Consider the following 26,932-nt stretch of genomic DNA (forward strand, 5'->3'; position numbering starts at 1 on the left):
CCGTAAGGAGAGGATGTAAAAGGCTTCTGCTCCATCTAATTAAGTGAGCAGGTATAGTGGAATCCTTAAGGAGTATGCCTAAGGCGATGACGTAGGCAGTATTAGCCGAACCTCGTTAACAAATCTATGTGTAATTCTCTCTCTATCTTATTTAAATTCCTGCACTTAAATTTCAGCATTTGTATGTTTGTTCATATTTTGTTATAGCCATCTTACATGCACACATAACTAATTTAAATGAGATATGTAGCACACGTGTATGTATGCACACACTGAATACTTAATAATTTTACGTACACATTTTCAATATTGAATAGGATATGAACTATAGTGAATCGGCGTAATTGTTTAAATTAGCAAAAAAATGTTTTAAAACCCAATTTACCCCTCTTTTGGGATCACACTAATTCCAACAACATGCATCACTACGCTTATTGAATATTGAGGCTCTTCTGAAATCCCTAAACATTATATCCTGCGCTTAAAGGTTTATTGTAGAGACCCAAAAAATTATAGTAATTAATTAATAAAAGAAAGGAGAGAAAATGAATTTTTAAAAGGGGTTCAACAGGATCTCATCGACTAGTGTAGAAGTGCTCATTGACGAGCAGGGCTTTTGGGCTCGTCGACGGGGACATATGTCTCATCGACGAGAACTTACCGAAAGGCCTATTTCTAGGTTCTAAAACTCGTCAACGAGGAGAAGGTACTTGTTGAAAAACCTCCTTCATGGACTCGTCGACAAGGTGATGTGGTTCGTCGACGAGGCCACATGGACAAGCTTTTTATATAAGGCCAAAAATCATTTTTTCTGTGGGAATTTCAGGCACAATTTTCTCTCTCTCTCTCTCTCTCTCTCTCTCTAGAATACGTTTTCTCTCACTTCTCTCTAGGTTTCCAGTTCCGTCTCTCCCCATTTCGATGATCAGAAGCTACCACGGTGATCCTAGGAAGATTCTCTACTACATAGCTGGAGCAAAATATTGATTTAAGAAGTTTGAGGAATCATCCCAAAACTATGGTAAGTAGATTATTTGGGTATTGTTAGTATAAACCAAGTTTATTTGAGCCTAAATTTTGTATTATATGAAAATATAATGGAGTTTTTTGAAGTAAAATCAGAATATTATATTTTCAGGAATAAGGTGTTTTGAGGACCCCAATGGGTGATATCTTAGAAACCTAGGTAAAATGATAAATGGTTTATAATCTAGAAATTGTGCATATGTGGATTTGGGGAGAATATGTATGTGATAATTATCTAGGTGAATTCAATCATTTGATTGGTAAATTATACATGTGTTATCTCAGGATGTTGAAATTATGAACGCCGCATGCATGAAATTGTAAATAGCAGTTAGTACTCAGATAGTCAGGTAAGGGAAATGTGCTATGTCAGTTAAATTATTAATATTATCAGTAGGTTTATGTGTTTTGGGAAAGTATAGATTTCAATATAAAGGGTTTTTATTTAGTTGTATGGCATGAGTTAGTATCAGAACAGTATAATATTTTTATAGCTTTCAGATATCATGATTTACAGTATATTATTAGAAAATATTATTATATCGAATTTATACGAATTTCATAATATCATGATGTACGATCTATATATATACGTAAAAATATCTACAAATAGATAGATATTCTTAGATTTTGCAGAATCACATTTTATGGAATATATTTAGAAAAATAAATAATACATCATTTTCAGTGTACCATGATTTTCAGATTTTAGAACCATAACACTTCAAATATTCAGTATTTAGATATACAGTTATTCAGATTACACAGCATATTCAGATCAGTTATTTCATGTTATGGTTATTTCAGTTATACCAGAATCATGGTAAAACAGTAATATAGTAATATTAATTACATATATATAATATCAGACCCTGATGGACCAGATCAGTTTCAGAGCACAGTACCGTAGCTATTTTCAGTTCAAAGTGTAATCACATAACTCAGATAGTATGTGAATTTTCAGCAGTCAATCGTGCCTATGTTGTGGATAGGCTCCCCGTCAGTTAGGGTTGAGGAGGCCAATCTGACTTTCGGAGTTCAGTTGAGTTATCCTGGTCGGCCAACTAGTGATAGGTCCCACCTACAGGCCGCATAACCCTATCATAAGGGGTTAAATTATGACTTTCAGTTATCCATCTAGGAAAATTTTTTCAGTTATTATATGTAATGACCCGAATAATAATGGTATTTAAATAATAAAGAGGGATGGAAATGGAAACAGTAACAAAAGGAGGCAGCCGATTTCTTCAACGAATGCGTATTTTGAAGGTGATAATTCCAAGAAAATTTCTTAGGTCTGATCGACGAACACTGAGGTTTCGTCAACGAGGGTTCTTTAGGATCTCGTCAACGAGAAGATACCGAGAGAGGATTTTTTAGAAGTCTGAAATTTGTCGATGAGGATGCAGGTTCATCTATGAACTTTCTACAAGACTCGTCGATGAGGTGACGTGGCTCGTCGACGAATCACGCAGTATAAATAGTGTTAAACTCAGATTTTACGCAAAAAATTTCAACCGAGAAACCCTTTCTTCCTCCCTATGGTTTCCCTTCCAATTTTCTTCTATTTTGGCCTTGTTAGTTATCGGATTGATGATCTGAGGCCACCACGACGTTCCTAGAAGAGTTCTCTTCAAGTCTGCTGGGACGAATCGTCAGTGGAATCAAGTTAAATTTCTTCCTAGAATCAGGGTAAGGCCTTTTTGTAGAAATTTGGCTTTCCAGCAGTTGTAGAAAATGCTATAGATGTAGAAATAGTGATGTTTTGTTTTGGAATTTATGTTTTTCAGGGTGTTAAGTGGAGAACCCTGCGGGTGTAGGACCTGTTACAATAGGGGGATTTTAGCAGAAATCAGGTAAGGGAAATATGTTATGCTAGGTAGTTCTAAAATGATTTCCAGTGTAAAATGTATAATTTTACCAGGTTATTATTCACAGCAGGACTTTATACAGTTTCTTAATTATGAATATTATGTATTAAATTACTGTGTGGCTTGAGAATATGAAAACAGTACAGAAGTATGTTTTACAATATTTTCAGGGTATGTTTACAGAATATACAGTCAGTGGATATGTTTTATAGTACTTACAAAATACCATGATTATACAGTTTTCAGTACCATGATTATACAGTTTCAGTGTCATGGTTAATACAGTTATTACAGAATCATGGTAAAACAGATAGTGGTATATATAGATGTATTATATAGTATTAAATCCTGTTGGACCATTACAATTTATAGAGCACGGTACCGTAGTTACAGATATTCAGTTCAGAGTGCAACCACCTATTCAGATAATATGTGGTAGTAGGTCGATCATATAGTGCCCACGAGTGGATAGGCTCCCCATCAGATATGGGTTGAGGAGGGCAGATCAGACCGAGAGAGTATAGTGGTTTACCCTGGTTGGCCAGCCAAAGTAGATGCCGCCTACGGGCCGCACAACTGTGTCATGAGGGGTTAAATCATGACACACAGTTATCCACAGGGAAGTTTTTCAGCTATTATTATGTATATACAGATTTACAGTGACAGAGAATATACTTATGTACAGTAGAAGTATTTTTGAGTAGAAACTTAAAGTATAGATATGTTAAGCAACCTGGAAAGGGAGTTGGTTTATATTACTTGTATTGCAATTACAGTTTCAATTATACATGATTATATAGCAACAAATTTTCATAGTATTGTAACTCATTTGCCACACACTAACAATAGCATATTTCGTCTTACTGAGCATTGGCTCATCCCATTACTTTAACATTTTTTAGGTGATCCAGGTAGGCGAGCAAACCAGGCTCGCAGATAAAGGGGTCTCAATATTGCCCTGATATTAGAGTGAGTATTTTTGGGAGTGTTTTTGTATAGCCCTATCCAGTTGAGAGTATTTTTGGAAAACAATCATATATGTATATTTTGGGAAACATTTTAGCACTCTGGTATTGTATATAATTATATATACAATTATGTTCATTTTATTTTCGCTTCTTGCTGCTTAGGTTGATGGTTGGGTTTAATTCAGTTTGGTATCAGAGCATTATAAATGTTATAGTATAAAAATAAAAAAAAAAAACCCCCAGTTAAATAGCAAGTTGTTACATTATATATATATATATATATATATATCCAGATTTACAGAAATCGTAGACATACCTATGAATATTAGAAGTATTATGAATAGAATATTCATAAAAATCAATTTATGTTAAGCAACATAGGTATGAGCTATACAGTATATTATTTATACGTGTTTTCTCATACTTAGTTATTTACGGTACTTCTAAATTAGATTTTACAATTATGTAAACTCATTTGCCACACACTAGCAATAGCATATTTCGTCTTACTGAGCGTTGTCTCATCCCAGTGATTTAACATTTTTCAGGTGATCCAATTAGGCGAGCAGATCAGGCTCGCAAATAGAGGGGATTACAGTACTGCCCTATCTGTAGGGTGAGTGTTTTCGGGAAGTCATTCTTTTTTAGTAGTCCCTAGGTCTAGGTGAGGGCATTTTGGGGAATGGCTATGTATGCATATTCTGGAAAATTCTGACACTCTGGTATTGTATATAATGATGTGGTTATATGTATTTTGTTTTCCATTGCATAGGTAGTTTATTGAGTTCTAGATTCCACGGTCCCTATCTAGTCCATGATGATGGTTTGGTTTATATTAGAAGGTATCAGAGTAATGAAATTTTACAATTTATATATGTGAAAAAAAAGGGCATGAAAATCAGGTCGTTACATTTATGATTTGATATGGTTTGTTCTCTAGGTTATGAGTGTTATTGCGATGCCTTAATATATATTCTTTGATGAATCTATGACCTATAGGGATGATTATATTGGTAGCATCATAAAATGAATAAATCTTAATCCAGTATACTCATTTTAAAAGACTTGAAAATGAATGCTTATACCTCTTGGCCTATTAAATGAAAGTAACTTTTGATATGTATAAGCACTTATAAGCATCTAAGCTATCACTCAAAACAAAAGGGGGAGCACCTAAATATAATTCTTATTTTTTTTTGTTCACAAATATTTTTAGGTTAGATCTATTTTGAATTCAATGTGGCATGTGCTTAAATGAAATGATCTTTGTGAATACTTAAGTTGATATATATTGCTTTGCCACATATTGTTTGCGTTTGCCATATGATCTTGCATGTGATTTTTAAATATTTAGGATCATTATGGTTGGGTTTTTCTGGTTATATTTAAGTATGTGCTTAATTGACAAACCAGAAAATTTGTGCTTACTTGATCTTTAAAGTTTCTTCTTCAGCAAGCAATCTCCAGTGCCTTTTTGCAAACATCAAAGGGGAATATATATTTATTATTATATACATATATATTTTTAAATTGCATAATTGGTTTGGTAACTTTACATGAAAATGCAGGCGAACTAGTTAGATCATATTTATGCTCAAACCTATTTTTTTATATATACCACATGTCTTCAAATTTCAATTTTCTACGAGTCTTATGAAATGCTTAAATTGTAATGGTTTGAAAATATTTTTGGTTTGACTATATTTTCATGTCATTTAAATCTTTAAATGACTAGTTATACTGTTTGTGTGCTTAATTGTCATATTTTCCCATAATAATTATATTTATTTTTTTTATATACATTTTTTGTTGATGCCAAAAGGGAGAGAAATATACTTGCAAAAATTGGTATGCATATATTCTTGGGGGGAGCTTTATTTGGCTTTGTCCATTTTTGCATTTGTATTTGTTATCATCAAAAAAGGAGAGATTGTTGACTTTTTGAGTTCTATCTCGTTTTTTATAATGACAAATACAAGGTAATTAATGTTTGCCGAATTATTGTACAGGATCAAATTGGCGAAATTATATGGCGGCACATATTGACTTGAAGAAAAAGAAGACCCAAAGTGTTTAATTTCTTTGTATTTTTAATTCAGGTTTGTAATATTATTTAAATTCTAACGATCTATAATAATTGATGCATATCATGCATGTAGAGACCTATAAGCTTAAGACCGTTGAATGACCTTAGGGATCATCATTCGGTCGACCGACACTGGATTTTTGGGTCTAGGTAAAAAGACCTTAGAAAGACCCTATGACCTTGCACAGACACTTAGAGTAAGAGTCCATTTTCATATATGCTATCAGGGGAAATTAATATTCAAAATCAGAACTTAAATGCACAACCTAAGTGTGCTCGATTGACCGAACCAGAACCTACATAGAAGCTTCGGTCAACCAAACCTCCTAGAGTCAACTTGTTGACTATTCGGTCGACCATTTTAAAATGAACTTGAACTTTATGATTGACCGAACTAACACGTGGGGAATTCCCAACGCAATGATCGACCGAAATCTTAGTTCAAATTTAACCTGGTCAACCGAACCTCTGAATTTGGTCAATCGAACATGCTCTGGTCGATCGAACCTTGGAAGATCCAAAATCGCCTAAATATGGTCGACCAAAACCTCAGTTCAAAAATGCCATGGTCGACCGAACTTAGTGGTTTGGTCGACCAAACCTCAAATATGGTTGACCGAAACTTTGGTTGCTCGATTTTTACCGAGGTTAAACGCGGTTGTTTTTATTAAACATGGTTAAAATTTTTTTAATAATTCCCCTAATATCCCAAACGGTCATAATTTTGGGTATATCTATAAATATGAATTCATTTGCAAAATTAAGACATGATTAGGGATTTGATTAGCCAAAAAAATTTTCTGAATTTTTGAGAGCCCCTCTTCATACCCAAAGCCAAAAACACTCATCCTTTGTCATTCCTTTTGTTAAATCAAAGAATCTTTGAGTGATTTTAAATTGTCTCACTTGTTAAAACTCTCATTGTGTTGATTGTGTGTTTGATTTATGATTGAGAGTTAAGCCAAAGTTTTTTCCCCAGATTGAATTAATAAATCCTTGTGTGGAGAAAACTTTTAACTAATGAGTCTTTACATCATTATTGCAAGACTCATTAAGCTTGTGTTTTGATTGTGTAAAAATTATTTTGACAACCTTATACTACAAATATCTCTTGTGCTAGATTTTTGAGAAAATCATTTTTGAGATATTTTGATTACACTTGTTGGATATCTTTGAAACCATACTTGTAATTGAGATACTTTGATATATTGTTTCAAAGATTGTTTGAAAACACACTCTTGCAATTAATTGCCTATTGACATTAGATTAAGTGTTATTGCCCATCGTTGCCCTGAGCTTATAGTTATTATCCGTTTTAGGTGCGTTGATTATTGCATATGCGTATTGGTACATATCTGCTTAGTGTAAGAAGTATCTTGATTGTACGCAAATTTTATATTATCTAATTGTATTCTAGGCATGGCTTGAGGGGGTGTTGATCTAGCCCGTAAGGATCGATAAGGCCTTCTCCGCCCCATAAGGAGAGTTTGTAAAGGTTGAGTTCAGCCCAGAGAATTTGACCTAGTTGTAAATGGTGCCGCTCCACCCGTTAAGGGAGCAATAGTGGTAATCCTCAGGGTTTGCGAGCTGAGACGGGTCCGTAGGCACAGTTGGCCGAGCTCCAATAACATTTCTTGTGTCTGCTTTTAATTTCCGCATTTTAAATTCTAGCACTTGAATGTTTATGTTTTACTATTGAGATTGATAGAGTTTATGAATATAAAGAAAGATCCTAGGTTGAGTATTACTGCTATTGATTTGGATATACCTAAGACAATTTTTCAAATATCCAATTCACCCTCCCTCCTCTTGGGAATACATTAATTCCAACATTAACTATGTCCGACTGTCTAATCATTTTACTAACAAATCATTTTTAATTATAGTATACATATATATTCAAAAGTAGTATACTAATTTTTTGTATAATTATTACTTTATAGGGTTTGCGACTGTCACAAAAACTACGACAATGTCAGGCACTACAGTCGAATGTGTGCAAATTTTGACTTGTATTTTTTGTTATCTGAATAGAATTAATTTTTGTATTTTAATTTAAATTTGTATTTGCATGTATTTGCATTTTGAACAATTTGTATTTTAATTCTGAATAATTTATGAATGCTTTAGCAATTCTAGTTTAATTCTATGTATGCTAAAATGTAATTACAGGTTTTTACAAGAATTTTTAAAAAAAAAAAAAACACCACGACATAGTATTAGTGATGGTTTTAAAACCGTCACTAATAGTCCATTATTAGTGACAGTTCTCAAACAATCACTAATAGTTGGTCCTGTGAGCATTAGTGATGGTTTAATAAACGTTACTAATACTTGAGCTTTAGTGACGATTTTGAGCCAATAAAATGTAGTATTTATAGTGACAATCTTAGGCTTTAAATGACGAAATGAAAGTGTCACTAATACTTTATTATTAGTGACAGTTTTAGGAATTCGTCACTAATAAGAATTAATCACCGTAGATTTAGCGACTAATTGTGAACCGTCATTAATACTCATTAAAATGTCACTAATACTTCTAATACTCATTAAACCGTCACTAATAAGTATTAGTGACGGTTTTGTATTATTAGTGGCGATTTTAATTCGTCACTAATAACCTTATTTTTTGTAGTACATATTGCTATTGATCTTCATTTTGTTCATGATCTAGTCTCCAAAGGAATGTTACAAGTCTCCCATGTCAGCACACACAACCAACTTGCAGACCTCTTGACTAAAGCTTTTTCACACCAAAAGTTTCAAAATTTATGCACTAAGATCGGCTTATCTGATGGCGCGCCTATCTTGAGGGGGCATGTAAAGGAAATCATGTAGTTGCAACCATCTTGATTTCCTTGACCAGATTGTTTGAAAATCATCAACGGTTTTCGACAGTTTATTGATGGTTACATCAACGAATTCAGACAGAATCTAATTTAGAAGGAAACCATCTACGGTTTTGTTCGGTGTTGTTTTAGCCTAAGATCTTCTTATTACGTTATTTGAATATTTTTAATATCCGATAGTCTAGAATCTTCTTGTTACGTTATTTGAATATTTTTGAATTTATAACCGTAATACTATGTACAGTCCTTATATAGAGGACATCTTCATATCAATGAAATATACTTCTGCAACTTCTTTACTTATTACATTTAATAAATTCATAAACCATAGTCTTCTGCCCCGCTTTCAAGCTTCTTGCTTGGGAGCAATGGTTTTCCTACTAAATAAATTGTCCTTACCAGTTAAAAAAAAAAAAAAAGAAGATCAGACCCCAAAGAAAATGGCTACCAAACATTTTCTCACCTCCATCACTCTGCTGGAGAGAAACCCTAAAAGCTTGGTCAGACACTAAAGGCAAGAGCTCCTCATGGCAAGTTTTAGGTTCCCCAATATTTCGAACTCAGAAATTCCTTCTTTAAATTTCTAAAATAAAAGTTACCGTCCAATTAAACCAACAACTTCAAGTTGCATAAGCTGGAGGGAGCCCACAAGAAAAATAAAACAAAACAAAACAGAAAAAACAACAGAAAAAAAATTGGACCCACAATCCACACGTTTAGAATCTAAACGCTAGACACCAAAATTACATGCAGAAGCAGGTTTCTCTTCTAAGGATGATCAACCGGTGAGGCATTGTTTGCTTTTAGTCACTGCCTCCCGGTTTTATACTTTCACTTGCTTATAACCTAAACTCTCCTTGTAAGCATAAGATCTCCTTCGTACAGATTTGGTGTGGGACTATGACAAAGTCTCTTGTCTAATCTCTATCATTCTTGTCGGTGTGATTTTTTTAGTACACATCCGATATGAGACCGTGACAGCAGTTTAGCCTCTTTCTTTCGACAACTCTTCTTTCTTTTTAGAAGTAAATAATTTTTTCAATTTTTAACATCTTGGTGTAACATCTAAAAGTTGTGGATTTTAAATTTTTAAAAATTAACAACTCGTTTGGCTTGTAAAATTTTTTTTTTGTTGAAATGAGACTGGATATAATAAAAATTTTGGGAACGTAACTAATATGTATTGCTTGTATATTTTTTTATTATTTCATTTAACACATAATAAGAAAGGAGAAAACATTTTCATCGTAAAATTTAAGAATAATTATTCCTTATACATTCCTTATTATGTACTCAAAAAAATTTATAATATTATTTGTTTTATGGTATCAAAATATTTTTTTGTATAATTGTAACTAATCTATTCTTAAAAATAGACATTCAGCAAATCAAACATAGGTATAAGTTATTCTATTCTATTCTATTATTGATCTTAGTTTTTCCTTACAAAATTATTAACTCATTAATTATAATTTTTAAAAATATATAAATATTTTTCAGCCTATTGAACCTAATTCCTCCATCATAAATGCACTCATAAATATACTTAATCCTAACATAATTAAATGGATCTAACCAAAGCTATAGCCCAGTTGTTTACAAGTTCAAATGAATCAATTCCATGTATATTTAGTTTTAATTCATTTATGAAACGATTGAATCAAGCTCTCAAACTATTCACCAAAAACTTAATTTAATTACGACCCTAATTATAAGCTCCAAGACTTTGGAGATTGAGACACAATCACATGCCGGAAAAGAAACCCAAGTAATTAAACAAATAAATATACATTTCAATACATATGTGCGCAATATAATACAAATAGTATTCATAAGCATTTTTAAATGAAATATGTAAATATATATATATATAATTATTAAAATATATTTAGGATTACATTTAAAAACTCAAATTTAAGATATATTATTTGACTTTCATATCTTAAAACTAGATGGAACTCTATTCGGGGTCAACTTACAATGTGGCTGTGCTCACAACGGCAAACATTAAAAAATTAAAAGAAGAAGTCCCTCACTAAAGCGGGGCACAGCTCACCAAAGGAGGTAGATTTTGTGCCAAGTGCTAGCGTGAGCATCCGCCACGCACATCACCATGAATACACGTGTCCATCCAGATGACACGTGGCTCCGTGACTCACTCATCTCTCCACCCGCCTTACACATACTACAAACCAGCCCAGATCATCCGATCCCCCTTCCTTTCTTTCACTCCTGCGCTCGCAATCCTCAGCAGCCACAAAGAAAGAGAGAGAGAGAGAGAGAGAGAGAATAATATTAAGCAACCATTATTGTTAATAATGTGGAGGGGAAAGCAAGCTCCTGTTTTGATTTTTCTTCTTGTTGTTTTGCAAGTCTTGTACTGCTATGGTACTGGGGAAGGTGGAGATGGGTCGTCGTCGGGTGCGTCGCCGGCGGCGGCGGCGGCGGTGGTGAAGAAGGAGGAGAGGAGGACGCTGGTGTCGACGGAGTACGGAGAGATCTCCGCCGCTGAATTCAGTGGTGGAAGAGGGGCGCCGACGTACCATCTTCACTTCATCACCATGGAGCCCAACTCCCTGTTCCTCCCTGTGCTTCTGCATGCAGACATGGTGATCTATGTGGATACTGGTGCGTGAGAATTTTTCCTATATTTTTGAATATATTTTATGGGGATTTTAATTTGGTAATTAAACTATATTTGAGTCTGGGATATTAATTAATATCGTCACACGTGTGATAAGAAATATGATATATCAAACTGGAATATAACTAAAGCATTAACATTTTTGTTTTTGTTTTTGTTTATCAAATTGCATTGATGAATTTATGTGGGATGATTGCCCCTGGGTCCATCCTTGAATGCATATGTTGTCGAAGCCATGCATGATGCTCCCTTACACCCAAAATTATTACTTTTATTGGTAGAATATTAATTCAAGAAATAAAAAATAATTAGCCAAGGAATTAAGAAAAATAAGGTAGTAAAAAAAATAACGAAGCAAAATAAGATATTCAAAAAAAAATTATGTAGAAGAGTTAAGATTAAAATAATTAACCTTGAAATTAGAATAAATTAAAAGAAATATAATTACAAGAAAAGAATATACCAACAAGGTCATAAGGGTTTTGCTGAGAGAAATTAACTGGCACTATGTTTGGGAGCATGGATTTTAGACCTTCAATTTGGATTCGGATTTGAGTTTTGGACAAATTTCAACATAATTTTATATTACATCTCATCTAAATTCAGTATCAAGTTAAAACCAAATCTCTCCAAACATAGGATAGTAGTATTTTGTTGGGAGGGAAATGTAGGTTGGCAATTTCTTTTGCAGACTTCACCCAAAAAAACTAAAGCTCATGAAACAAACTCTATTTGTATCATTGTCATATGTAGCTTGTACATAAATGGACTCGGATGGGTTCTCAATCAATTCAACAATGAGATGCTTAACTCATAATTGTACTACTAGAGTACCAACTCTGTTTGAGGAGTCTTCGGATTTGGGTTTGTATTGAATTTAGATAAAATATAATGTAAAATTGTATTAAAATTTATCGGAATTCAATCAAATCAAGATTTAAGGTCTGAAATTCATACTCTTCGAGTGTAATTAAGTATGGAAGAGCACATAGATGACGGGCAAGCTTTAGTCCCTAGGGCTCTTATTATGCAAAGAGTAGTTGTCATTACCGCCACTATAATCAGATGGGGTGAATATTTTGGTAGTGGTATTGAGTATTTGGACTCGTTTCCCGCTAGCCTTTTTGACTTGTCATTCCTTGAGCATTTTCTTGTTGAAAAAATTGCCATCCTACCTTTGCCTTAGAACAAAATAACCAAGGTCAATTTCTCCCCATACAACAACTACGACCTCGTCAATAAATGCATTTCTTCTACTTGTTATTTTCAATTCATTTTAACTTCAAAGTAAATTATTTTGAAAAAAAAAATTATCTTAATTCTTCATCATATTTTTAATATCTTATTTTTCTTTATTTTTTGGTTAATTATTATTTTTCATTTCTAGAAATAATATTTTGCCAATAAAATAAAATAATGATTATGGGTGTGTGTGAACATCACGCATAGGTGTGTATATGTGTTTGGTACTATTTTAAAAATAAAACACATGCAATGCATACATATTATTAGCAGTTATAACAAAACCCAACTAAATTCCTAATAAGTTACAATAGTTTTATTCATTTTTGGTTTATTTGTAATTATTATGTAACCAATTTTATTCTTTGATTCCCCTTGCAATTGTATATATAAAGGCTCTGCCATTGTGAATAAAATACTGCAGCAATACAACAACTGTTCATTGCTTCTTAGATGGTATTACAGCATATGAGATCCATGGAGTTGTCCTCTTCTTCTTCTACCCCAGTATCTTCCTCAACCTCCTCCCTTTCTCACATCATCACAACCAAACTCACCACAGAGAATTACCTTCTCTGGAAAGCACAAATTACAGCTTCCCTACAAGGCCAAGATCTCTTCTCCTATGTTGATGGCTCATCTCCTTCCCCATCGGAATTTTTCCCTAGCTCTACAGGACAGCCACCCAAATCTAACCCTACATTCTTGGCCTGGAGATGCACTAATCAGCTGGTCCTCAATGTTCTCTTCTTATCTCTCTCTGAATCGATCCTTGGCCATGTACTCTTTTCCTCAACCTCTCGAGATCTCTAGTGTTCTCTCTCCACCATGTTCTCCTCTCTCACAAGCCAAAGAGTTTTAGGTCAGATTTCAACTCACCAATCTCTCTCGTGGTGACCAATCCATCTCAAATTATTTTGGCAAAGTTAGGCATCTTGCCGAATCCATTGCTGCAACCGGTAATCCTTTGTATGATAAGGATCTGGTTTCCTACATCTTAAATGGCCTTGGTCCCTCCTATGAATCCTTCGTCACCTCCATTACTACCAAAGCAAACCCCTTGTCCACTCATGAACTATATCAACTACTTCTCATCCATGAAATCACCTCTCTCATGTCTCCACAGTCACACCACGGTCTATGGAACTCTCTGCAAATTTCACCTATGCTGCTAGCTCACGAGGTCGTCCCTTTCACCATGATGGAAGACATGGTCGTGGCTGTGGGAGACACTTCTCTTACAATTGTGGCAATGCAGTGGGCAACTAATCCCAACAGTTCTCAAACACTTGACCAACTTGTCAGATCTACCACAGGCTTGGGCATGTGGCACTCCAGTGTCGAAGTAGATTTAATCATGCCTATCAACATGATTCACCTCGCAACTTTTCAGCAAATTTCACTACCTCGGATTCATCTTCAAATAATGTGTGGTATCTTGACTCTGCTGCCACTCATCATATTGCCCATGACCTGTCGAACCTGAACCTCTCTACAAAGTAGTACAGTGATGTTGATACCATCAAAGTCAGCGATGGCTCTAGACTTCCAATTCATAACTTCGGTGACTCTTCTCTTCCTACTACCTCCTCTCCCTTTATTCTCAAAAATCTTCTTCATGTTCCTTCCATAACCAAAAACCTCATTTATATTCTTCATTTCTGCACTGATAATAATTGTTTTTTTGAGTTTCACTCTTCTTATGTTTCTGTCAAGGATTCGCAAACAATGCAAATCCTCCTCACCGAGCCAACCCGTGACGGACTCTATGTATTTCCTTCCATCCCATTGCCCCCTCCTTCCACTCATGTTAGTCAGCACGCCTCCCTCCTGCAGTGGCATCACCAATTGGGTCATCCTTCTTTGGCACTCTTCCGTCGTGTTCTACACACCAACTACTTGAAGTATTGTTCCTCTAAAGACTTCCTTATATGCCCAGTTTGCCCCCTTACAAAGTCTCGCCAACTCCCCTTTCCTTCCATTCAGACTATGTAGCCGAGGCCTCTAGAATTAGTTTTTTTCTTATCTTTGGGGCCCTTCTCCATTTGTATCTTGTTTGGGTTGCAAATATTATGTTTCCTTTGTAGATCACTATACCCGATTTACATGGCCATTTCCTATTAAACAAAAATATGATGTCATTCACATATTTTCCAAATTCTTACCCTTTGTTCAGAGAATGTTTAATACCAAATTAATTTCACTCTAAACTAATGGTGGTGGTGAATTAAAACACGTATCCTCTATGTGTCAAAAAGTTTGCATTCAGCATCATCTCTCTTATCCTCACACTCATCAACAAAATGGACTAGTTGAGCGAAAACATCGTCATATTGTTGACACGGGGCTTGCTCTCATGGCCCAAGCATCACTTCCCTTTACTTATTAGGCCGATGCCTTTGAGATAGTCGTTTACTAAATTAATCGTCTTCCCACCCCAACTTAAAACCATCGCTCCCCTTATTTAATGGTTTTTAATCATGAACTCGATTACAATTTTTTTAAGGTGGCTGTCTTTGCTGACCCAATCTTCATCCATACCTTTGCAACAAAACATGCATTTGTTCCACTCCTTGTTTATTTCTTGGCTACAGCTCCTCTCATAAGGGGTACAAATGTCTCAATCTCTCCAATAAAAGACTACATATCCCGTGATGTCACCTTTGATGAATTATCATTTCCTTTTGCTCATTCTTGGCCCACCATCTCTGCCCAGCCCACCTCACCTCCTCTGGTCCCTTTAATCAGTCTATCTCCTTCCCTCCTCGGCCCAGCTCCACACTTACCACTTGTAAGCCCATCTTCCACCTTGTCTCCCTCTATACTCGGCCCAAGTCCTAGCTCAAGCCCACATCTGTCCTCCTCTGCTCCCTCATCTCCCCCACCAGATCTGCAACTCCTGTTCCCCCCCTCACCCACTTCACCCCACAATCCCCCTACTATTCCACCAGTTCTCATCCTTCCTCGACCCCCCATTATTACTCAGGCGCAGACTAATTCCTCTTACCATATAGTTTTTTCTGATGGCACTATGCCCTACCTAGCTCACTGGTGCCTCCTCACCATAGTTACTGTTCTAGATGAACCCTCGAGCTACACGGTGGCTTCAAAATTTCCCGAGTGGCGTGCAGCAATGGCCCAGGAATTTGATGCTCTCACCCACACTAGCACTTGGTCAATTATACCACCAGATCCCTCTTCGAACATTCTTGGATGCCGCTGGGTTTTTCGTACCAAGACCAATGATGATGGTTCCTTTCAACGTCAGAAGGGCAGACTTGTCGCCAAAGGCTTTCATCAACATCTTGGCCTTGATTATCATGAAACATTTAGTCCCGTTGTTAAACCTTCCACAATCCGCCTTATACTGCCTATTGCTATGTCTCAGCGCTGGGCACTGCGCCAGCTTGATATTAAGAATGCCTTCTTACATGGAAATCTCACCAAACCCTCAGTGTTTTGTGGATCCTGATCATCCTACCTATGTTTGTAAGCTTCACAAGGCAATTTATGGGTTGAAGAAGGCTCCACGGGCTTGGTTTGATCAGCTTAGTTCTTGGTTAAGTGAGTATGGTTTTCTGGTTTCCAAAGTTGATCCTTCACTTTTCATTTTTAACACTACTGCAGCTAAAATTTTTCTCCTTGTCTATGTTGACGACATTGTCATTACTGCATCAAATTCCTCTGCTATTGGCACATTGATTGCTATCATGAGTAATGTCTTTCCCGTTTAGGATCGTGGCGATTTATCTTTCTTTTTGGGTCTTGAAATTGATCATTCTGAGGCTGGTTTGTTCATCTCCCAAAAAAAATATCTCAACAACCTCCTCACTCGCAGCAACATGCTTCAATGCAAACCCATGTCATCACCCATGGTTGCTTCCCTCAAGCTCCTCAAATTTGTATCACCTGACTTTGACAATCCAGTCCTCTACAGAAGCTGAGTTGAAGGTCTTCAATACCTTATTTTCACTCAACCAGACATCTCCTTTGCCATGAACAAGCTTTGTCAATTCATGCATTCACCCAAACTTACTCATTAGAGTGCACTCAAAAGAGTCCTACGATATCTCAAGGGAACAATCAACTATGGTCTATTTTTTACTTCTCAATCAGGCTTTGTTCTTCGGGCTTATTTTGATGCAGATTGGGGTGGCTAATCGGATGATCGCCAATCAACAAGTGGTTTTTACATCTTCCTTGGTAACCATCTCATTTCATAAAGCTCTAAGAAACAAAATCAGTTTCCAAATCATCCACCGAAGCTGAATACAAATCCTTGGCATCCTCAACAGCTGAATTAATTTGGCTTCAATCTTTTCTCAAGGAACTCAATCTATTTTTACCTTAAGCCCCTACACTATGGTGTGACAATCTTGGTGCTACCTACCTTTGTGCCAACCTTGTGTTTCATTCAAAAACCAAGCACATGGACATCGACTACCATTTTGTTCAGGATCATGTTGCTGCCAACACCCTAAGATTTTCCCTTTGTAGCACCAATGATCAACTTGCAAACATTCTTACCAAACCATTGGTTTCGGACAAGTTTCTTCATTTTACAACGAGTCTCAAAGTGGCTAACACCCTTTGGACTCAAGGGGGCGTATTAGAAGTTATAAAAAAACCCAACTAAATTCCCAATAAGTTACAAAAGTTTTATTCCTTTCTAGTTTATTTGTAATTATTTTTTGACCAATTTTATTCTTTGATTCCCCTTTCAATTGTATATATAAAGATTCTGCCACTGTAGCAATACAACAACTGTTCATTGCTTCTGTTATGATATGGATTGTAAAATGAAGATGCACAGCGAAATAAACAAGAAGAAATAAATGACACAACCAGAACAAGATCAACACAAACATTTATGTGGTTCGGTAAGCCTACATCCACGGAAGAAATGACACACAAATTTCACTAAGAAAATCAAATTGTACACAATACACTTCAATAATGATCACTCTAACTCTCAAAATATGCCTAGATGACATATATAGAGTTTTCTCAGAGGTTTCCCCCCGTTTGCCCAACCACTCAACGTTCAAAAATTCAAAATTCAAAAAAACAGCCGCAGCCCAAGCACCTCTCGTTGACGAACACAGGGGCTTCATTGATGAGACCAAGAAGAAACTTCGTCGACGAATACAGGGCTCTCATCGACGAAGCTAGAAGTCTAAAATTTTCTGCTCTCGGTAATTATTCGTCTTCGAGCTTCAGAACCTTCGTCGACGAACCTCTGTTGTTCCCTCGTCGACGAGCATAGGCCCTTCGTCGACAAGTCCTGCTGTGATGACCCCTTCATGTTTTTCCTTCTTCCTTATTTTTTTATCAAAATAGAAGTATAAGAGCCACAAATAACAATCTCCACCTTGGCGATTATACACCCTTGAGGAGAATCTAAAAACATGAAATGTTTTTCTTTGAACTTAAAAACGCTTGGTTGGGTATGTATCTCTTCTATCACTTGGAGACATGGAGTAAGTCCAAGCAATGCTTGAACTTCTTAGAAGTAACTGATTTGGTCAGAATATCTGCTGCATTATTAGATGTGTGAACTTTCTCCAACACATGTTCACCCGAAGCAATTAATTCCCGAACCCTATGGAACCTCACATCAATGTGTTTGGTCCTAGCATGGTATACCTGATTCTTCACCAAGTAGATGGCACTCTGACTATCACAATGCAGTACCACACCATCTTGTTGTAACCCCAGCTCTCTGACTAAACTAATAAGCCATAAGGTTTCCTTTACAGCTTCGGCAACTGCCATATATTCCGCCTCAATTGTGGACAATGCAACTAGAGACTGTACCATGGATCTCCAACATACCGGTCCTCCTACAAGAGTAAACACATATCCCGTTGTAAACCTTCTGTCATCTATATCTCCAGCATAATCTGCATCAACAAACCCCATAACTGAAGGACAACCTTGTTGTTTGCCAAACGTGATTCCATATCCCAATGTACCCCGCAAGTATCTAAGTATCCATTTTACGGCTTCCCAATGCTACCTTCCTGGATTAGAGAGGAACTTGTTCACCACACTTACCACATGAGCCAAATCTGGCCTCGTACATACCATGGCATACATTAAACTCCCCACAGCACTAGCATAGGGGACCTTTGACATCTCCCAAATTTTCTTATCTGAACTTGGGCAATCTACAGTAGACAACTTAAAATGATTTGCTAGAGGTGTACATACCGGTCTTGCATCAGCCATGCTAAACCTCTCCAACACATTTTGAACATAACCGCCTTGAGATAGGCATAATTCCCCTGCAATCCTGTCACGGCGAATCTCTATCCCAAGTATTTTCTTGGTTGAACTAAGATCTTTCATGTCAAATTCCTTATGCAACAGGTCCTGTAACTGATTTACCTCAGTTAAATATTTTGTAGCTATCAATATATCATCGACGTACAATAACAAGAAAACAAGAGAACCATCCTCAAATTTATTCACATAAACGCAGCAATCATACTCACACCGTTTGTAGCCGAACTTCGTCATGTACAAATCAAACTGTTTATACCATTACCTTAGAGACTATTTCAGCCCATAAAGAGATTTCTTCAACCTGCAAACAAAATTTTCTTTTCCTGGTTCAATGGATCCCTCCGGATGTACCATGTAAATTTGTTCCTCCAAGTCACCATGAAGAAACGTCGTCTTCACATCCATTTGTTCCAAATGAAAATCGTACTAAGCTACCAATCCCAACACAACTCTGATAGAAGTATGTCGGACCATTGGAGAAAAGATCTCATCATAATCTATCCCCTTCTTTTGTGAATATCCTTTTGCCACCAATTGTGCCTTGAATTTCTCTCCTTCCTTTTCTAAAATTATCTCCTTCTTCCTATACACCCATTTGCAACCTATCGATCTCTTCCCATCTGGAAGCTCCACCAACTCCCAAGTTTTGTTCTTATGCAGTAATTTCATTTCCTTAATCATTATTCCCATCCACCTATCTTTCTCCTGGTCGTGCATTGCCTCTTAAAAAGAAGTTGGATCGTTGCAACAAGTAAGGAAAGCATAATACTAACTCATCAAAACCATACCTTGATGGAGGCCTGATAGTGCGTCCGAATCTCCATATAGGAATATCGTCGACTTGTTGGTTTCTCGAGCTAGAGCTCCCTGCAACCACGTGACCATAATCATTTTCATTGCCCTGAGCTTCCAACTCCACCTGCACAACATGTTCATCACTGCCCCAGGTTTCTGGCTCGTGTTTCTGTTCATCAAATTCTTGAGCACGCTTCACCATAACCTTCTTATCAAAAACTACATCTCTACTGATCACCACCTTGTTTGCCACTAGGTCCCATAGCTTATACCCCTCCCTTTTGATATCCCAAGAAGATGCAACGACAAGACTTCGAGTCAACGTTAGACCTTTCCTCACTAGACACGTGAACATAGGTTGGACACCCGAATACCTTCAATTTGGAGTAGTCTACTGTATTTCCCGTCTAAACCTCTTCCGTCACTTTACCCGCTAGTGATGCCTTTGGTGATCGGTTAACCAGAAAACAAGTCATACTAACTGCCTCGACCTAGAATTTCTTCGGTAGCTCTGCATTCAATCTAAGACACCGAGTCCTATCAGCAAGAGTCCGGTTCATCCGTCCTGTCACACCATTTTGCTAAGGTATTCGGCGAATTGTAAAATGTCTCTTGATGCCCTGCTCCGCACAAAACTCCATAAACCGAGAATCAGCGTACTCGGTCCCATTATTCGACCTTAAGTATTTGATTCTCCTCCCTATCAGGTTTTCCACTTTAGCCTTCCAAATCTTAAACTTGGCAAACGTACTAGATTTGTGACACATAAAGTAAATCCAAACCTTCCGTGAGTAATCATCAATGAAACTCACATAGTAAACATGTCCACCCTTTGATGCAACTCTAACTGGACCCTAAACATCTGAATGTACATAGTCAAGAATTCCTTTCGTCTTGTGAGTAGCTGATCTGAATTTTGCCCTGTTCTGTTTTCTAAGAACATAAAATCTGTAGAATTCCAACTGACATGATTTTAAACCTTTCAAAAATGTTCTCTAGTTCTTTCATGTCATGTTCTTCCATATGTCCAAGGCGCATATGCCACAAGACGGTCTCATCTGATTCAGCATCCATGCTTGCAACTCCACCTACAACGATTGTTCTTAGCAACGTGTAAATATTCTCATCCAATTTCTACCCTTTCATCACAGTCAGATTACCTTTTCATATCGTCAAGATTCCACCTTTGGACTTGTAATTAAAGCCATTACAATCCAAAGTGTCAAGAGATATCAAACTCTTTCTCAACCCAGATATATGTCTTACATTACACAATGTTCTTACAGCACCATCAAACATTTTTATCTTTACATTTCCTATGCCAACGATCTTGCAAGAAGCATCATTACCCATAAGAACTGATCCAGAATTTACTAACCTATAAGTGCTGAACCACTCCTTGTTTGGAGTCATATGATAAGAACATGCTGAGTCAAGTATCCAGGAGTCCGTTAGATTATCCGACTCCATTGAAACTGATAGAACATCACCATCTACCGAATCCTCTTCTTGAACAACATTTATAAATTTGGAAATTCCCTCATCCTTATTAGCATTTCCCTTCTTCCAATCCGGACACTCCGATTTTACATGCCCCTTTTTACCAAATTTATAATACCAAATTTTCTTGTTCTTCTTGGATTGATTCTGAGATTTCTGATTAGACCCATTTTTAAACTTTCTTTTTCCTCGCTCATTACAACTCTTTACCACAAGTCCTTCTCCTTCATCACATATTTTCAACCGTTGATGAAAATTTAACAAAGTACTTACTATCTCTTCCAAATCAAGTGTTTATTTTCCCCACGCAAGAGTGGTCACAAGATTTTCATAGGTATGAGTTGAGGGCAAAAAATTTAACAACATCAAAGCCTTATCATTCTCATCGAACTTCACATCAACTCTCATAAGATCACTTATGATTTGATTAAACACATTGATGTGTTGATCTAGACTAGATCCTTCTACCATCTTAAGCCAATATAAAAACTGCTTAAGAAAAAAATTGTTATTAAGGGATTTAGACATGTACCGACTTTCTAACTTTCGTCAGATAGCCGCTGCAGAATCCTCTTCCATCACCCGATAGAGAATTTCGTCGGCCAAACACAAACGTATTGTAGACGCTGCCTTTGCTTTCAAATCCAACCATGTTGCCTCATCCATTCTTTCCGATTGAGTATCAAGTAGAGCCTTAGTCATTCTTTGTTGTACAAGAATATCTTTCACTCTCCTCTGCCATAAATCGAAGTTTCTGGTTCCATCAAATTTGACAATCTCAAATCTTGCAGAAGACGATCCCGATGCCATAACAACAATCATTCTGATACTAATTTGTTGTGATATGGATCGTATAATGAAGATGCACAATGGAATAAATAACAAGAAATAAATTACTCACACAACCAAAACAAGATCAACACAAAGATTTACGTGGTTCGACAAAACCTACATCCACAGAAGCAATGACACACAAATTTCACTAAGGAAATCAAATTGTACACAATACACTTCAATAATGATTACTCTAACTCTCAAAATATGCCCAGATGACATATATAGAGTTTCCTCGAAGGTTTCCCCCCGTTTGCTCAACCACTCAACGTTCAAAAATTCAAAATTCAGAAAAAATGCCGCAGCTCAGGCGCCTCTCGTCAACGAACATAGGAGCTTCATCGACGAAGCTAGAAGTCAGAAATTTTCTGCTCTCGGTAATTATTCGTCAACGAGCTTCAAAACCTTCATCGACGAACCTCTGTTGTTCCCTTGTCGACGAGCATAGGCCCTTCGTCGACAAGTCCTGTTGTGCTGCCCCCTTCATGTTTTTCCTCTTTCCTTCTTTGCTTATCAAAACAAAAGTATAAGAGCCACAAATAACAGCTTCTTACACATATTGTGTGGGAATGCAATGGTGATTCAAAGTTGAAACTAACCTCCCAAAATACTAGGTTAGTGCGTGAGAAGAGAGTTTAAAATTTTAACTCAAAATTGCTTATGGTGCTTCCAACTTGGGGGATGTCTAGTCTGCAATGTGTTTAAAATTTTTGGGAATGTGCTGGCTATAGTGTTCTATTTTAGCATTTTTTATTGGAGAGGAATCTATGGTGACAGGAATCTTCCCAAAGAATGAGGATTTCCTAGAGAGCAAAGGAATTCCATTTTAATTCACCTTTACAATAATTTCGTTTTCATATGAATCTTTTGGCCTATTGGACATTACTGTCCACAAAACAAATATAGTATATTTTAACATGTTAATTGTATTTATAAAAATAAATTACTATAATAACAAAGATAGAAATCAAGAAAAAATAAGAATGATATTGTTTTTATGAATAATATAACAATTGAAATTCTAAAATCAGTATTTTGGTAAACCTAATTGTTTTGGGTCGATTTTTTTTTTAAAATATGGTTGAAAATTTTAAAACATGGATTTAGTTTGGCACATATTCTTAGTATGGAAAATATGATTGTTCTTCTTATACTGTTCATAGACAGGTCAAGGATGATAATCTAATAGATAATGTCTATCAGGACTTTTTCACATTGAACCATTAAACATTAACCAAACTTGTGCACTCCTTGTACATTTTTTGGGAATCTCAAAGTGTGAACTAAACAAAAGTGTTCTCATGAAGCTTTCATCTCATTCCTAGGAGTGAGATTTCCAAGAATGTCAGTCTTGATTTTGCAAGCCAAACACACCTTATAGAGATGTGTTTGTACTAATTTATATTGCAGTTGAAACACCAGTGAGCCAAATGAATTTCCTTCTCTTTCCTACTCAATTTGTCTCACATTTTTAAATGAGAGAGAACATATGTGATGAGACATCCTTTATCCATGCCAAATCCAAAGTTGGATTCCTGATCCAAATCAAGAATTCCTTCTTTACTATTCTTTTCCATTCTCATTCTTTCTTTTCTATAACCTACAGTTTTCCTTGTACAATTATCTGATACAACCATGTTATAGACTTCATATGGCTGCTTATGTGAAAAGCTCCTATTATGACATGAATTTTTAACTTATTTTTCTTAAAATAAGTACAACTAGTCAAATTATTGACAGCAAAAAAAGTGACAACTTAAAATTTGTGTTTCTCATAATTAATATGCTGCCATTTGCAATAAAAGACAATGTAATTAATTTTGTTAATATTTTAATAACCTTCGAGGGTTTCAGGGTGCGGGACATTGAGTTGGCTCGATGAAGATAAAATGAGGCAGGTGAGTTTACATCAAGGCGATGTCTACAGACTCCGATCAGGCACTGTTTTCTTTTTAGAGAGCAACTTAGAGCCAGAGAGGGAGCGGCTCCAAATATATGCTCTTTTTGCTAGCTCACATGACTACCACAATGTAAGAACAGCTTCAGTTTGACCTTAAGATTACTCTTCATTTCTTATTATTTGTATAATTAATGTTTCTTATTTTCTTTTGAGAATATTTGTACATAAAAGGTTAAATAGGTTTATTTATTTATAATTATAAGGGTAATATCTAACCACTTCGAATAAAACGGTCACATGCAGGATCCTTCAGTTGGAGTGTACTCTAGGATTAATGACATGGTTTTAGGCTTCAACAAGGAAGTTCTCCAAGCAGGTCTCAAGGTTGTGTAAAAACCCAATGCTAAGAAAATTTTCCAGCTTGAATTTTACTTCAGATATATTTCCTGCATTGATGAGAACAAGCCTGCCTTGACTTGTATAGCTTCTGCTGCTTTTGGTAGATTTGTACTACTTTCAGACTATCAGTTGATAAGCTTTATTACTACAACTAGATTATTTATATGAGTTTTGTCTATTAAACATAATAAAGCATATGAAATGCTTATTATGGGGTGAATGATCACAGGCTACAGAGGAAGTCATAGAGGAGCTAATGAAAACAGCGAAGGTTCCTGCGATTGTGCATGCAGTACGGAGACAGAAAACGACATTTTGGGAGGCGGAAGCTCTACTTTCCAAGGTCCTTTTAGAAGCCAAAGGCTACAACATGTTTGAGGCAAACAAAAAAAGAACATTCAACATTCTCAAGGAAGAACCCGATTTCAAGAATTGTTACGGATGGAGCTCCATTGTCACCGAGAAAAAGTTGCATGTACTGAAGGGTTCCAACATCGGTGTTCTCATGGTGAACTTGACCAAGGTTTGTTGCTTCATTTTCTTCTTTCTTTAGTCATATTTTTGAAAGGGTATATGGTCACAACACAATATGGAGAATGCAGCAAAGTATTTTCTTAGCCAAAAAAGTTAGATTTCATTTGAAACACTTGAATAGGTTTCCTCTAAACTATAGTGTGTATCATATCCTCCAAACAATAGTGTGTACCATATGTTGTAAGCTGAATAGTAATGCCATTTCATTGATGTGTTCTTGAAGGGCTCCATGATGGGACCACATTGGAACCCTATGGCTACAGAGATAGCAATAGTTATACAAGGGCGAGGAATGGTTCGGGTGGTTTGTTCAAGCAGTGTGAATGAGACGGAGTGCAAAAACACGAGGTTCAGCGTCCGGGAAGGAGATGCTTTTTCTGTTTCAAGGTTCCACCCCATGGCACAGATGTCTTTCAACAATGGTTCCCTTGTTTTTGTGGGGTTCAGCACAACGACAAAGAAGAATCATCCTCAATTCCTGGCAGGAAAGAGATCGGTTCTTCGAACTCTAGACAGACAGGTGGTGGCTGTGTCCTTGGGCACAAATTTGACAATAACTGACCAGCTTTTGGATGCGCAGGGCGATTCAGCCATAGTAGAATGCATGTCCTGTGCTGAGGAGGAAGAAAGGAGGGTGGATCAAGAGATTGAAAGGAAAAAACAGCAAGAAGAAGAAGAAAAGAAAGCAGAAGAGGAGGCTAAAAAGAAAGAGGAAGAGGAAGAGAAGAGAAAAGAAGAGGAAGCCAAGGAAAGAGAAAAAGAGAAGGAAGAAGAGGAGGCCAGAAAGAAAGAGGAGGAAGCCAGGAGGAAAGAGAAAGAAGAAGAGAAAGCCAAGCAAAGAGAAAAGGAGAAAGAGGAAGAGGGAAGAGAAAAGGGGAAGCAAGCTGAAGAGGAAGCCAAGCAGAAAGAGGAAGAGAGGGAGAGGGAGAGGGAGAAAGAAAAGGAGAGGCAAAAAGAGTGGGAGAAAAGAAAACAAGAGGAAGCAGAGAGAGAAGAAGAAGAGGCCAAGAGATGGGAGGAAGAGAGAGAGAAGACCTTGAGAGAGCAACAAGAGGCCGCGGAGGAAAGAGGGAAAAAGAAGCTGGACGAGGAGGGGAAAGAGGAGGAAAAACTATACAGAAGAGAAAATGAAGAGACAGGCAGAGGAGGTGAAGCTACGAGGAGGTGAAGCTACGAAACAGAAAAATAAGGCCAGCAAGAACAAGCATAAGAGGTTTGATGCCTCTGCCTCTGCCTCTGTCTCTGGAAATTGGTGTGTTGCCAAATCAGTTCAGATATGCGTATATGAATAAACTTTGCAGTCATGTTTATGTTTCTGTTTCTGTTCTTTCTTTTTTCTTTTTCTTTTTTCCAACTCATAATAAGGGAGATCATGGTTTGTCAACTTTGTTGCTTTAGATATAAAACTCCCCTGAGGAAACATTTTGCTTTGGCATTATGGTGGTAATTTTGAGTAATATGTAATAAAAAAAATTGTATTGAAATTAATTTAAATTTTAGGTTTGAAATTTGTTCTTTAAATGCAGCCTATATTAACTTTTATTTTTTATTTTTTTATAATGATTTTTATTTTTGTTAGAACATTTTAAAATAGGATGTTGTGGTATTTTGGCAGCAGAGAGAAATATGGCAGAGACTGAAAATTCCTTCAGTGAACCTTGAAGCTCCTCCGGTATAGTAGTCATGTATTATTTAAAGTAATCTTTGTCTTGTCTTGTCTTTTTTTTTTTTTTTGGCACATAAATAGCATGTATTATTTAAATATCTAAAATTCGTGTAATCTGTTTGAAAAATACAAATTTAGTAAATGAAAATTTTAAAATATTCAAAAAATTATGTAACTACTCTTTTTTAAATAAATTGTAAATTCTATCATGGGAATGGTTTTTAGCAATTGTTATGTGTGCAAAAAAATTAATAGAATAGAATGAAAATATTCATTTCGTTTAGTTTTTGCACCATCACTAAAGAAGCAGATTAAATTGAATCTGGATGG

General features: G+C 36.3%; 1 protein-coding gene across 1 annotated transcript; it reads left to right on the forward strand.

Moving 5' to 3' along the window:
* Window positions 1-10,581: 10,581 nt before the first annotated feature.
* On the forward strand, window positions 10,582-26,457 carry LOC131158668 (vicilin-like seed storage protein At2g18540). Its single transcript, XM_058113538.1, has 5 exons — window positions 10,582-11,428; window positions 23,958-24,133; window positions 24,307-24,387; window positions 24,632-24,925; window positions 25,160-26,457. Exons 1-5 carry the CDS (start codon window positions 10,936-10,938, stop codon window positions 26,102-26,104), a joined length of 1,989 nt encoding a protein of 662 aa, XP_057969521.1. The 5' UTR covers window positions 10,582-10,935; the 3' UTR covers window positions 26,105-26,457.
* Window positions 26,458-26,932: the final 475 nt, after the last annotated feature.

The sequence above is a fragment of the Malania oleifera genome, chromosome 1, assembly GCF_029873635.1.
Source record: "Malania oleifera isolate guangnan ecotype guangnan chromosome 1, ASM2987363v1, whole genome shotgun sequence".
NCBI lineage: Eukaryota > Viridiplantae > Streptophyta > Magnoliopsida > Santalales > Ximeniaceae > Malania > Malania oleifera.

Excerpts from the sequence above, each read along its gene's own strand:
- LOC131158668 (XM_058113538.1), top strand. The coding sequence starts at position 10,936 with ATGACACGTGGCTCCGTGACTCACTCATCTCTCCACCCGCCTTACACA. Across the intron at positions 11,429-23,957 it reads GGTGATCTATGTGGATACTG|GGTGCGGGACATTGAGTTGG; the intron begins GTGCGTGAGAAT and ends CGAGGGTTTCAG. Across the intron at positions 24,388-24,631 it reads TTCTCCAAGCAGGTCTCAAG|GCTACAGAGGAAGTCATAGA; the intron begins GTTGTGTAAAAA and ends GAATGATCACAG.